The sequence below is a fragment of the Plectropomus leopardus genome, chromosome 6 (genome assembly GCF_026936395.1).
Source record: "Plectropomus leopardus strain MGB_pleo_1.0 chromosome 6, ASM2693639v1, whole genome shotgun sequence".
Taxonomy (NCBI): Eukaryota; Metazoa; Chordata; class Actinopteri; order Perciformes; family Serranidae; genus Plectropomus; species Plectropomus leopardus.
Genome location: NC_142181.1, coordinates 38,181,946 through 38,194,683, shown reverse-complemented (window position 1 = coordinate 38,194,683; position 12,738 = coordinate 38,181,946). Strand labels below are relative to the sequence as shown.

The 12,738-nt window shown below is 40.4% G+C and overlaps 1 protein-coding gene across 13 annotated transcripts in view; it reads right to left on the bottom strand.

Moving 5' to 3' along the window:
• myo18ab (myosin XVIIIA b) overlaps positions 1 to 12,738 on the bottom strand; it is a 219,690-nt gene that overhangs the window by 159,929 nt on the left and 47,023 nt on the right. For 6 of the 13 annotated variants that reach the window (XM_088079402.1, XM_088079401.1, XM_088079404.1 and 3 more), the window contains exons 2-6: positions 9,500 to 9,595; positions 9,054 to 9,088; positions 6,334 to 7,575; positions 4,236 to 4,298; positions 1,018 to 1,083 (exon numbers count right to left, since the gene is read on the bottom strand). The exons of 4 other annotated variants lie outside the window; for them this stretch is intronic. In XM_088079402.1, coding sequence (XP_087935528.1) covers positions 1,018 to 1,083; positions 4,236 to 4,298; positions 6,334 to 7,575; positions 9,054 to 9,088; positions 9,500 to 9,536 — 1,443 coding nt within the window. In that variant the 5' untranslated portion in view covers positions 9,537 to 9,595. The remainder of the gene's footprint in view (positions 1 to 1,017; positions 1,084 to 4,235; positions 4,299 to 6,333; positions 7,576 to 9,053; positions 9,089 to 9,499; positions 9,596 to 12,738) is intronic. 3 more of the 13 variants (XM_088079405.1, XM_088079406.1, XM_088079407.1) reach the window with 3 other exon arrangements.

Genomic DNA, 12,738 nt, shown 5'->3' with positions numbered 1-12,738 from the left:
CTTTGTGTAGATGCATGTTTCTTTTTGTGCAGTGATGAAGTTAGCGGCTGTAGCTTGGTAGAAAGAAAATAGCTCCTCCATGAAACTGCACACAACAAGGTCTGTGGATTATCTGGATTAACCTGGTCATGATTTCTGGAAACACTATTGATGATTTTTTTTCATGTATTTTTTTGGTAGTTTGAGCACCTAAAGCCGAGACCCATCTAGTTTCATTATATTAAAGAGAAGCCAGACATCTCTACAGACGTTATCAAGATGAGCTATCTCTTTATAATTTGTACCTCGTTAATTAGCAGTAATGGTGTTACCTAACCAATACATCCATGACTCAACAAGGAGTCGTTGCTTTGTTTTGCAGTCATGCCACCCAGCAGACTTAGCTCCAAACTGCTCTTAAACCCAAAATATGTGGAACTTGCATTTCTTTTTTTCTGCATATTAGGTAACAACATTAAAATGGAAGATCTCAGGAATTACATACTCATGTGCTTTTACCCTGCCTCACCTAGGCTTAATACATGTTACATGTGTCTCTGTATTGTATTAACAGAGCTAGAGGTAACCTTCAGACAATTCCTTATGTTGCGGTTCAGTCAAAGTCCAAGTTTCTCCTTAATTTCATCCTGTGTGGCTTGACAAAAGGTCTCCAAAAGTATTTAGACCACGAGGCAAAACTTTCTGCCATGTCAACAAGGATTATATTTACAGTGAGGTTAACAATAAAACAGGAGCTGATCAGTCAAACAGCTGGATTCAATTCATGTTAAGAGTTTGATCAGTGCTAAAACAAAATACATAAATACAGGCGCTGACTGGAGTCAATCTTATAGCCTTTCAGCTTTTTGTATTGGTCGCAAATAAACACAGATGTTGGAAATCTTGCAGACAAGGACAATGAGGAAAATGAGGGAAAGCAGGGAAAGTTAGAAGGATTCCAGGCCTTACACTCCGACAAGTCACACGATAACAAACTCTAGCCAGAAGGCCCAGAGGAAGGCTGGAGGGCTGCGGTACCTGCAGGGGGCCCTGGGGCTGTGGGGATGCAGGGGCGGGGGCTGAAACACTGACTGCCTGCTCCAGCTTAGCCGCAAAGCAACCACAGCCAGACAAGCAGCAAAAGCAGCATGTGTGAGGTTTGGAGAGAGGGACAGAGAACGAGGGGAAGAACAGAAGAAAGAAGAAGACAAGGTCAACATGGAATTTTGGTTGAAGATGATGCAGTGCACCGAGACAAAGAGAAAGAACATAGACACTTGACAGAAAAACAGTCATGTGGAATTGCTCTGCAATGAGTAACCATGGGGTGGAAATGACTCCTTTTCAGTGACAAAGTGACAGTGTGCAGATCAGTTTACATGAATACAGTCACTAGGCGGGTTTCCATTAACCCTCAAACTACACAAATTGAAGTTGTGAATATAAATTACACATAATGGGAACATGTCAATATCGAAAAAAACTTCCATTTATCGCAAAAAGTCTTTACACTCGTATGAGGTGGTTTTTCAGGTGATTTAAAAAGCCATATTTTGCAAAACTGCAATGGAAACAGTTTTTTAGCTTTTCTAGGTCACATGATGCTATGGCTATGTGCTTGTCAGTAGGAACTGGCTCCCTCATGATGCAGCAGGAGCCACACGAGGTGCATTGCAATTGAAATCGTGGACTATCACCTCCCAGAAATCCCAAACCAAAACCCTCATATGTGATTGCTCCTATGTATAAGGGGCTCGCCTTTCCATTACCGCTTGCATAACATGCCTACGTGGCCTTGGATTCAAAATAATAACGGCTAGTGCAGTGGCTGCAATAAAAATAAAGCTGCTAATGTTTTTAACATCCATCATAATGCTTCTTGAAATGTTATCGCCAGAGGAGTAGTCTAAGAACATCACTCAAAGGAAACACAGTCATCTCGCAATTATGTTTAAAAAAATGCTTAAGTATTGTGCAAATCTGTAATGGAAACCTGCCTACTGTTAGCTGTCAGAGCGACACATTAGTAGCCAGTGCAGACTATTGCTTTCGACAAACATTGCTGATGGCACACCACATTCGCTGTCATTGTTAGGGAAAGGAATTGATAAGATTTTATAGATTCCAACATCATTATGGATTCTGCTTATCAGTTTAGGGATTTTTCCTGATCAACTTTCTGTGTGGGAAAAATTTAAGCCTACATAGCCCTTCAGCACCAGGCCAACTGTTGTATTATTTGTGAGTCTGGACACAATGTAAAAACAGTGTAGAAAAAAGCTGGATTTCCCAGACGTTCATTTATTTGTGGCGACGTGCCGACTTCTACAAAAGATAACCATAAACTCGTAGGTATACACTTCCTATAAATCGAACAACTGAAAATCATTTCTTAACTGGAACTGGATCTCGATTCCCATCCCTAATAACTGACACTAATTCTGTTACTAACTTAATGACAAACTTGTATGTTGGAAGGTTTGTGCGCTTTCTGCTAGCCGTTACCTGTACACAACCAAAGATCATTTGTGATGGAAGAATAGTTTTGAATCATCACCATCTTGGATCTAGAAGCTCGTAAAAACAGGGCTGTGTTGGACTCAGTAAGCTACAGCTTTCATTTTAATGTGTTAGACACATCATATATTCCATTCAACATTTAAATACATACAAAAATGGACTGGACTATATATGAGCAGATCCCCAATATTACAGCACTTGGATCAGGGACAAGAGGCAGCTGATCAGGACATCCCTGGACTGTGAAACTTTCAAATCAGTCTACAAAAGTAAAACAAAGAGTCCAAATGTTCAGCTGGTAAGCTGAGATTAGACTTTGAAAAGCAGCCATAGTTAGAGATAAGTAAGCATGACGTCAGGCAGAGAAACAGTTACAGAAGGAAGGGTCAGAGAGTTGGAGCCAGGACACCAGCAGATGGGATAATATTTCACTCCGTCAGGAGTCACAACTGGTAGACCAACTGCAGACTGGGCAGGGTTTCCTCTGCTGTGTCTCTGTTAATATACACCAATGAACTAAGCATGTTAGGCATGGTGACTAATGCTAACAGCCTAAGGGAGCATAAGTGTTAAAGTTAAGAGGTTGCAGTTCTGCTAGCCAACTCATACCCCTTTCCCAGCAAACTAACTTGGGTTCTTGCACTGGTTTCATTCAGGATTCATGAACCCTTGGTGCTGTCTAGTGAGACAGCCTGCATTTCCACCAGTTTTACACAGAACCATTGTAATCAAGGATGTGGCATCTACAGAGGGCATTGCACTACTCACACAGAAGGAATTAGTAGTAGCAAAAATTGCAGATATTGATTACCTGAAAATTCTTTGTTCTGTTCTATTTTTACCCCAAAATCAAGCACGAACCAACAATTAATGAGACCATAACACATTTTTTTTTTTTGTCTGACGATTTATAAAGCTTCATTTGCACTACCCAAAAAAACTGCAGACACCCACTAGCATCTGTCTTTTTAATGCTATGAGAATGCGTATTCACACCCCGGTCAAATGACTCTGCTGTAGACACACATTTTTATCGCCTCTGGCTTCGATATACATTGATGAGAACTCAACACTTGGGTGAACGCGGTAATTTCAGATCCCTAACCAGCGAGATGCAATGACACGCCGTCACTTCTCACCATCTGTCTCCTACAAAGCACTCGCAGTGGGAATGTAGCCAGTCGCTCATATTTAGTGGGTTTACCTGTGTTTGAAAAACCCAAATGTACGCTTAATTTTGGTGGGAAAGGGGTATAACTTAACTTCTCCTTTGGTGACTTTTTTATCCTGTCCTTCCAACCTGTAGAATTTGACACCCCAACTGATTTTGTCACGGTTCACACCTCAGGTAGGAAGAAAAACCTGCTATTTTTTGGTTCCAGATGAAAATGAACTTTTCAGCTTCAGAAGCAAGTTATTTTTGGTCAAAATGCTCTTAACGGTTCAAACTTCAGCGCAGGAGCCTGAACAGAAGCGGTTCCATGTTGGCGGAAAAGGGGTAGCTAAGATGGAGAAAACATACACATGTAGAACCAAATGGATGAAGCCTGTACTCTGTTTCTTTTTTTTAAAAGGGGAACATCTGTTTTGCAGTTAAACTACATTTTTGTGGGACACGAAAAAGTTTTCTAATGACCATTTTTTGGTAGTGCAAGCTGATATGGACAGACAAAAAGACATAAAGAAAGCCGAGACACAACATCAATAATATGCAAATGGAAAGCAGGGTGATTTACTGGGGCACCGAAGATCCTCATCAGGCGTCTCTGAGCCTCCTCGGTGGGACTGAGTGGGTCTTCCTACAGGTCAAAGCAGCAACACATCGACACTAAGCCCACTGATGAAGCTGAAGTAAAGCCCACGACTCCACACACACACACACAAAGTAACACAGCATGTGCACATGTGATATATTCCTTGTACAAGTCAAAGACTGTCATGACTCAGGTTCCCTACAGGAGACTCTGCACACACACAAACACACTAACATCTGTCATCAGTGTTACACAGCAGACTGGGTTACTGTGGAATCTCATTTTACAAGTTAGTATCACTCCCAAAAGGTGATTCAAACAGCATGCGCACCAGAAAATTATTGCCACACACACACAACTATACAACTGTCTGGTTAAGAGAAGAATATTTGCAAGACACAAGATGCAACAAAACAGCACAGAAAATTCATATGCCATGAAGATCTGCACATTCAGCTGTCAGGCAAAACCCTGACTATAATTCAGCTCGTACATTTATGATGAATTTAAGGACAACATAGAGATTTGTCACAAGGAAGTTCACATCTTTCCTGGAAAAAAGCCCCAATCCCAATCTACTTCATCCCTCCAATGTAAAACATGGCCCAGTAAACAGTATGATTTGAGATTCTAGCATCAGAATTTTTTAATTTACTGTCCTGGTCAGAGTCAGCATGTGTTTTGGAGAAAAATGAGATTTAGTGAAGTCTTAGATGTGCAAAGTCAGCATGAGTCCAGGAAACAACCATATCTGCAATCTGTAAAATTCCTGCAGAGCTGGGCTTTCTGTGTCTGTGCACGGTTTCGCTTTGAGTTGCTCTACCAGAATGTATCACTGCAGTAATTGGCTGTACATGGGTCTCCTTTTGGTGACCAGACATGCCAGGCTACTGAAGTCCCTCATTTGAAGCAGCCTCAGGTGGGGTTCTGCCTTTGTAAACAAGGCTTATGAGCTACATTCTACTCTACCTCTACAATCCACAGCAAATAAACTTGCTATTTGACAGGACAGTTTATGAGAAAATTACTAAGTTGAGAAAAACAAATAAAGGAAAGAATAGACCAAAAATAACAATTAAACCTAACAAATCTGGAGTGGAATCTTTTTTTTTTTTGTGCAGTTTTCAGAAGGTAGGTGAGACGGTACGAGAAGGTAGTAAGCAGCTTGGCAGGAAATGTACCCAAAACTGCAAAAGATTTAGTACAAAGTGGCAAAAAACTGACGTAACAATTAACGAAAAAAAAAAAGAGAGAGAGAAAGAGAATCATAAAAATGATCAAATAACTAGGGGAGAATATCAAGAAATCTATATTTATGAATTCATATTTAAAATTAGGCAACAGAAAAATATATTTATTGTAATTATTATTATATATAAATTAAATTAAATTAAAATAGATTTTAGAATTTTTTTCAGGACACTTCCTGTTTTTGCTCTCTTACTTTTCTTTGTTTTTTGTTGCTAATTTTTTTCAAAAGTTTCTCTTTGCCATCTTTCCATTGGGATAAATATAAGCAGTTTGCTCAAGTTTTTAAAGGGTTCAAGCCTAAAAGTCTACTGCCAAATACACTGGCAGAACAGTTCAGATATAACATGTAACCTACAGTTGTATTTTTATGTAGGTTGTTTTAACGGTAGTTATGCAAGAAAAGCCACGAGGTCATTAAAACTGAAAAAGGGTATACTGGTATACTGGCTGTGGTGTCTTTCCATATCCATTAATGGATGCAGAAACTCCCTCTTGTTGTAGATCAAAGTGCTGGAGGCTTGAATAGAATAACAATAAACCAACCAACCGACATCATCACCGCCAGGACTTTGGTGTGTCTTGTCACCAGAGGCTCAAAAGACAAGTATTCTCAAGTAACTCCTAAAAGGTGAACTATTTAGTGCTCCTTTTTATGTTGAAAAGCTTGTTTATGCTTTCTCTTAAGTAACTCCAAAACCGTGCCAGATAAGGTTACACACATTGTGGTGTCTGTAAGCAAACTCCACAGTGCTCTTTTATGTCAAACATGCATTGCAAATGGTCATGCACTTTCCACACCAATGTCCCATGCTGAGTTCGGACAGTGTACCTCTTGTTGACTGTCAGCAGTCTGTTGGATGGGAATGACTGCTGGAGGGGGAGACAGTAGACTAGGATCGGGACGTGGAGGATCAGGGCTCTTAGGAGTTGCAATAGGAGAGGGTTTAGAATTGGGGATGAAACGTGATGGAGAAAAGAGGGGGGGCGGTTTCTGGGCCACCAGAGTGGTAGAGGGAGGATTTGTAGCTGTGATTTTTGTGGCAGTAGCTGGTCTGGGTGCAGGTATGAAGCCAGGAGGTGGAGACAGTGGTGTGGGCTTGGGAGCTGGGATAAAACCAACAACTTGTGGGAGAGTCGAAGGTTTGGAATGAGTCGGTTTGGAAAATGTTGGAGCTGAGCGCTCAGAGGTAGCGCTGGTCGGGGTTACAGAGGCCACAGGAGATCTGACATCCTGTCTAACTGGACCAGAGCTTGCCGGTTTTTGTTTGATCTCCTGTGGCTTTACGGTGGTTTTATCCTCTTTCTTCTCCTCTGGCTCAACAACTTTTTCCTCTTTCTTCTCATTTGTCTTCTCCAACTCTATTTTTTCTGGTCTCTCATCCTTGGATATTCGTGGGCGATGCTCCCTTGACCTGCCTCTGACCATGAGGTTTGTTAATCCCCGCGAGATGTCGTCTTTATCCTCTGTTTTGATGACGTCATGTTTAAAAGAGAACCCAGGCATCACAGGGGCCTTAGACACTGAAGCTGGCGCTGGTGTTGGTGCTGGCACTGCTTTCACTGGTTCAACAACAGGCTTGGCTGCTTGAGGAGCTTTGTCTGATGTTTGGGTTGCCACAGTGGCCTCTTCCTCTTCTGAAGGTAGCACCTTCCTGACAACCCGACGAACCACCTTTACCACTTTCTTCCGTGTCAGACTCTTGTCATCTGTAGTATCTGTCTGGCTGGGGCTGGTACCTGAAAATTTGATGTCATTGTTGGCTGTACCATTGACCACACTTTTGCCCATGATGCCATTTTGCTCTTGCTCACTGTTCGTAACTGGCTTAGGGTTCAGAGGAGCTTGTAGGGGTTTAGGACTCTTAAATCGCTCTGCCATCTTTGACGGTGGCTCTGGACTTTTGAAGCGCTCTGGCACTTTCACAGGTGTCCTGACTTTAGGTGGGGACGGACTCCTGACCCGTGCTTCCGTAGGGGAAACTGAAGGCGGACTTGTTGCCCGGAACAACCCCCTGCCAGGGTCTAGAGCTGGCACTGACTTGGCCCGGCTGGGCAGCCCTTCACTGTCTGACTACTCGCAGAGAGGAGAGAGAGGAGGTATGAGGACATCAATAATAAAAGAAAATCCAAGAATCATGTCTTTACGTCTTTAACAGTCAAAATATTGGTGTTGTGTAAAGTTGAATGTGTCTTCAGTCATTGTGTCAAACAATTTTTACAGTCTAGTAAGAGATAAGAATTAAGACTGGCCCTAACCCAAACAAATGTATTAACCTAAATAATACTAAACTTTGTAATTATTCACTGTCTTTCAGCTTTATCCATAAAATCAGCATAAGACAAACTACAAATGCCTCAGAATTTGGTACCTCTGCAGTCTCGCTTTTGAAAATCAGCAGACAAAAAGATTACACAATAAGGAGTGCCAGTAATGCTATTGTGTGTAAATGCAACATATCCTCTTTAAACAAGAGCTTGCTTTACGAGTGGCTCTTGCATAGGCCTATTGACTTGGAAAATTGTAATTAAGTAAAATTTCAAACCCTGTCTGCTCTACGCCATAGAAATGTGTTTTGAATGACTTGAACTTACAAAAATATCATCATGGCATACTGTAGCAGCTTACTGCTTACTACATTCCTTAAACAAGCATGAAATAACAATAGGTATTTTTGAAAAGGTTTCCAGGGCACATAAGATGCTATAAGCAAACCAGAATGTCAAACTATCTGAGGGGCCATTTGTTAAAACATAGTACCAAAAGGATCTACTGCTTACCGTATGCCATTAAGATATTTATACAAGCACACGTCATTCTCAATACATTTCTATGGCTGTTATAGATAGAGCACCAGTCCACGCTCTGCTTAGAGCAGACAGGGTTTGTAGTTTTACGTAATTACAATTCCCCAAGTCAATGGGCCTTATGCAAAAACCGCTCATACAACAAGCTCTTGATTTAAGAGAATGTTGCATTTACACCCAATAGCATTACTGGCACTCCTTAATGTGTTCTTGTGTTCTTCTTCTAATCTTTTTGTGATAAGTTCTGATTTCCAAAAGCAAGACTGCAGATTCTGCAGTGTTAAGTTCTTCATTTTTCTCTTTGGTAACATTTTGTTCACTGAAACTTGTTTACAAATGAAGCAACAAAATCACATGAACTGATACTGCTACTGATGCTCAAGTAGCATCATCATGTTATGAGTATTTGAGAAAGGTCTGTTTATAGGGAGTGTTTTTTTCTGGACCCCACGTGAAACCCTAATACAAGAAAACCTCAGAAAAAAGTTAGAATATGAATATGAAAATGTTCTTGCATAGGGCCCAGTCTGATCAATGTGAATAATCTGTGCGAAACTAACTTTTAATAAAGTGAGTTCTCATTTAAAAAATCTACTTACAATACAGCAAGAAATTGGACTTGGCTAGAATACAATGAATGCCTAGGCTACATAAATCACTAGACCTGGCAGACATAAGACAGCTCTAACATGACTGTCAACCGCAGATGTATGTGCCAAAATGAAGAGGACAATATTTACTTACACTCTTGCTTCCTGGGTTGTTATCGTCTTTGATCTAAATATGTTGATATAAAAAAGAAAACTAGATCAAACCTCAACGCTGCGTGAACCTGCTGTCAATCACACATTGTGCAAATCTCAAAACATGCACATTTTCTGATCTCCAACATAGAAATGATTTTTGAACTTCAACATCTTTCTTCATTTACACTCAGTCCAACTAATTCAAGAACAAAAAAATGATGCACTCACTGCATTGGAACTGCACTGGTTAATGCCCACAAATGGCAGAGGTGGTACAAAGTCACAGCTACTTAAATATGCTTATACATGAGTGGAAGTGAGTAAATTCTCAGTATGATGCAAGCAAAGGCAACGGCTATGTAAAAACACATGTTAATACAGTGCAAAACACTGGAAGACCATGCAGTGTAAGTGCTTTGTGAAATGTCTAAATGAGACTTCCCTTTTGCTCCCAGAAGGAAAAGCGAGATGAGAAAGCCATGTTGGCTGATCTGTTGTCATGGGCTGAGATGGATTAGATGAGAGCAGGAGGAAGAGCAGCTAGGAGAGGAAGAATGGTAAGAATACACAGAGACAGATGAGGAGAAATAAGCATCTTTAGGCCACAGAGAACATTGAAATTTCAATGTAGGCAGAGCCACATGTTGATGGCAAAGCAGTGATGAACAGGAGATTAGGACAGGTTTAGACAAATGAAAACACAAATTGCAAAAATCAAATAAAAAATGTGTAATAAAGCATCATAGATTATCATCCAAGTATAATCTTAAAAAGGCATGATACTCTTGGAAAGCCTGGAAGGTAAACAAAATAACTCATGAGCTGATTTTGACCCTGGTGCCTTTTCAAGAGCTGCAATTCAAAAAATCTATGGTCATATAATTTCCCATAGTGTATATCTATGTGTTTATGACTAAGGAGAATTTCTTTATTATTTGTGGATTAATGTAATAAGGTACTTTGATTTTTCTGGTAATCAAAAAACATCGAATTTTTAACAATTCTCATTCAGAGGCAAACCCACTTTTAAACTATAAAAGGGGCCTGTCTTTCATGTTTAATACTATTTTATTGACCTTTGCATTATCAAAGGTCTGTGCAAAACGTTTATGGTTATCCCGTGGCGTGCCGTACAATTTTGATGCTTCGCCATGAAACAGGAAATTGTTGTAATTGTGGTGTACATTGTCTGATCTGCCTGAAACTTCATAGGTTTGACAATTGTCCTGCCCTGAACACATATGTATGACAATATTCACTAGTTGTATAAATGTCACCTGCTAGCAAAAGGAAGTAAGCCTTGAAGGACAATTATCATTGGATTTGCATGATGGTTTGGTCTACAAATTATGTACACCAAGATGACATGAAATTTGTGTCCCCTCCGCTGCCACCTAGTGGCCACTGGAAGTAATACGCCAGATGTAATAGCTCACTCCAGGGTCCAAACTCTGACCACTTTAGCTGGAGTCACACCAGTACCCCAGCATGCGTGGCGGTGCAAGGGCTCTTTCATCACTGCTTGCAGCTTTAATTTTATGTTGCTTCCCCAATGTCTTTGATAAACCAAATCTACCAGCACGGAAGCTAAGCTATGTCCTGCTTTGAATGGGGCCGCAGCAAAACATCAGACATTAGCTATCTGAAAAAAAAAACAAAACAGTATCAGTTTAAGAGCACACTATATGTGAATACTTGCTCCGCTTCACCTTACACAAAAGCTGATGGAGGCAGCGGTAGACCAGCAGCCCCTGTATATAGAACAACTGTTTTCTCAATGGAGTCTGGTGTTTGGTCAAATTGCCCTTAGCATTTTTACACAAAAATAGCACAAAGCTGGTCTCCAAAAACCTGACCTGGAACTAGGCCCTTAGCCTCTCACTGGGTTTGGGCCAGAGTACAGGTCTGGCTCTGGGTTACTGGCCTTTCTCAGTGGTCACTGAATTAGCACACTGACCATTGGGTTTATTTTTGGATTAGACAGTTTACTGTAGGGCTGCGGGCCAGATTACTCCCTAAACCACAGAGGCAGTGCTGCAGTCATACCTCACACATCACAAATTTGTTATTCTTAATACTAAGACATGCAAATAAATAAGTCACAATCTGACACACTAGCTATTATATCATGCTACCTCACTGTCTCCCTGGACAACACTAGAGGTAAAATGATTTCACAACATAATATTTTCAAAATTAACACTTCTGTTTCTAATTCTTAAACTCATTAATGAACATGCTTGAAATACAGGTTACTAATGCACTCCTCACAGAAAAATCTATATTTAACCAGAAAAGGCAACTAGTATAACCTAAGTTACATACCCATTTCCAACAGCCTTTTGCCACCATTCATACATGATCCAAAACTACAGAGACATGACCAAGATAGACCCTAGATGGGTTTTGATTAACCCTCAAATTGTGCAAATTGAAATTGTGAATGCAATGCAACCCTTTTTTTGGCTTTTATAGGTCACATGGCATACAACAAACAGCCAAAGTGTCACTACAAGAGGAGTTAGTGCATCGCATAGCTTTTCAACCGTTGTGCAGATCATCCAGAAGTTTTGAATCCGCAATTCCTCTGAAATCATGGACTATCACCTCCCAGGAATCCCTAATACGTGGCCCATGTAAAAGGGGCTTGCCTTTACATTATTGCTCCACAGCATGCCTACATTGCCTTCATTAGGAAATAGTAATAGCTAGTGCGGTGGCTGCAATAGAGGTCAATGCTTGTAAATGGAATTTATGGATTATGCTTTTTACTTTATTCTGCGTATTTGTTGGAAATGATTTAACTGTGTTTGTTTATTTTGTTTACATATGTCTGAAGTAAATCTAATGATGTTTTGAACATCCATTGCCATGCTTCTTGGAATGTTATTGCTAGAGGAGAAGTCAAAGAACATCACTCAATGGAAATGCAGTCTTCTCGCAATTGTGTTTTATCAACATTTCAGAAATATCGCAAAGGTTTTGCAAAACATCTGCAATGAAAGCCTGCCTACTGTGTCAAATTCAATCATTTTACTGTGATTAACTTATAAACAACTTGTGTATATCCATTTTTTAGAGCAGTCATTGAAACTTTTTGTTTGGATTGTGTATGAGGGTTAAGTTGGACTTCAGCACAAACAATGACAAAAGCTTTGAAAAAGCGGCAAAAGGACATTTCTTCTGTCTCAGGTTACTCATTTACAATTAGTTCTGGGAGCAACTGTTATTCCCACACAAATTACCTTACTTGCTTTTATGCACAATGACTGCCTTTTTGCTCTGATCTGGTACTACCTGTGGACCTCATGTGACCCAAGGCGGTATTTCACATGGCAAGTGTACACAGCATTTTACATCTACGTCTAGTTTACATGACTATAAAGCATGTAACAATCTCACACATGGCATCTCACAAGAAACAAGAGGTTACTTCTTGCTGTACTTGCCAAACTCCTGTTTGTAGAGGACCAGTAATATCAGAGGGAACTGGTCTAAACTACAGCAGAGCCATGCAAAAACCTAACCAAACCAAACATGCTTTGGACCAAAAAGGCGGGCCAATCTGAAAGGGACCTGTGGACAGTCAGTCCAAACATACTCAAGTATTATTAGACTTGATTTTAAATGTGGTCAGCCTGAACTGACCCAATTAGAGAGAGAACAGCAATAATGCACATCGG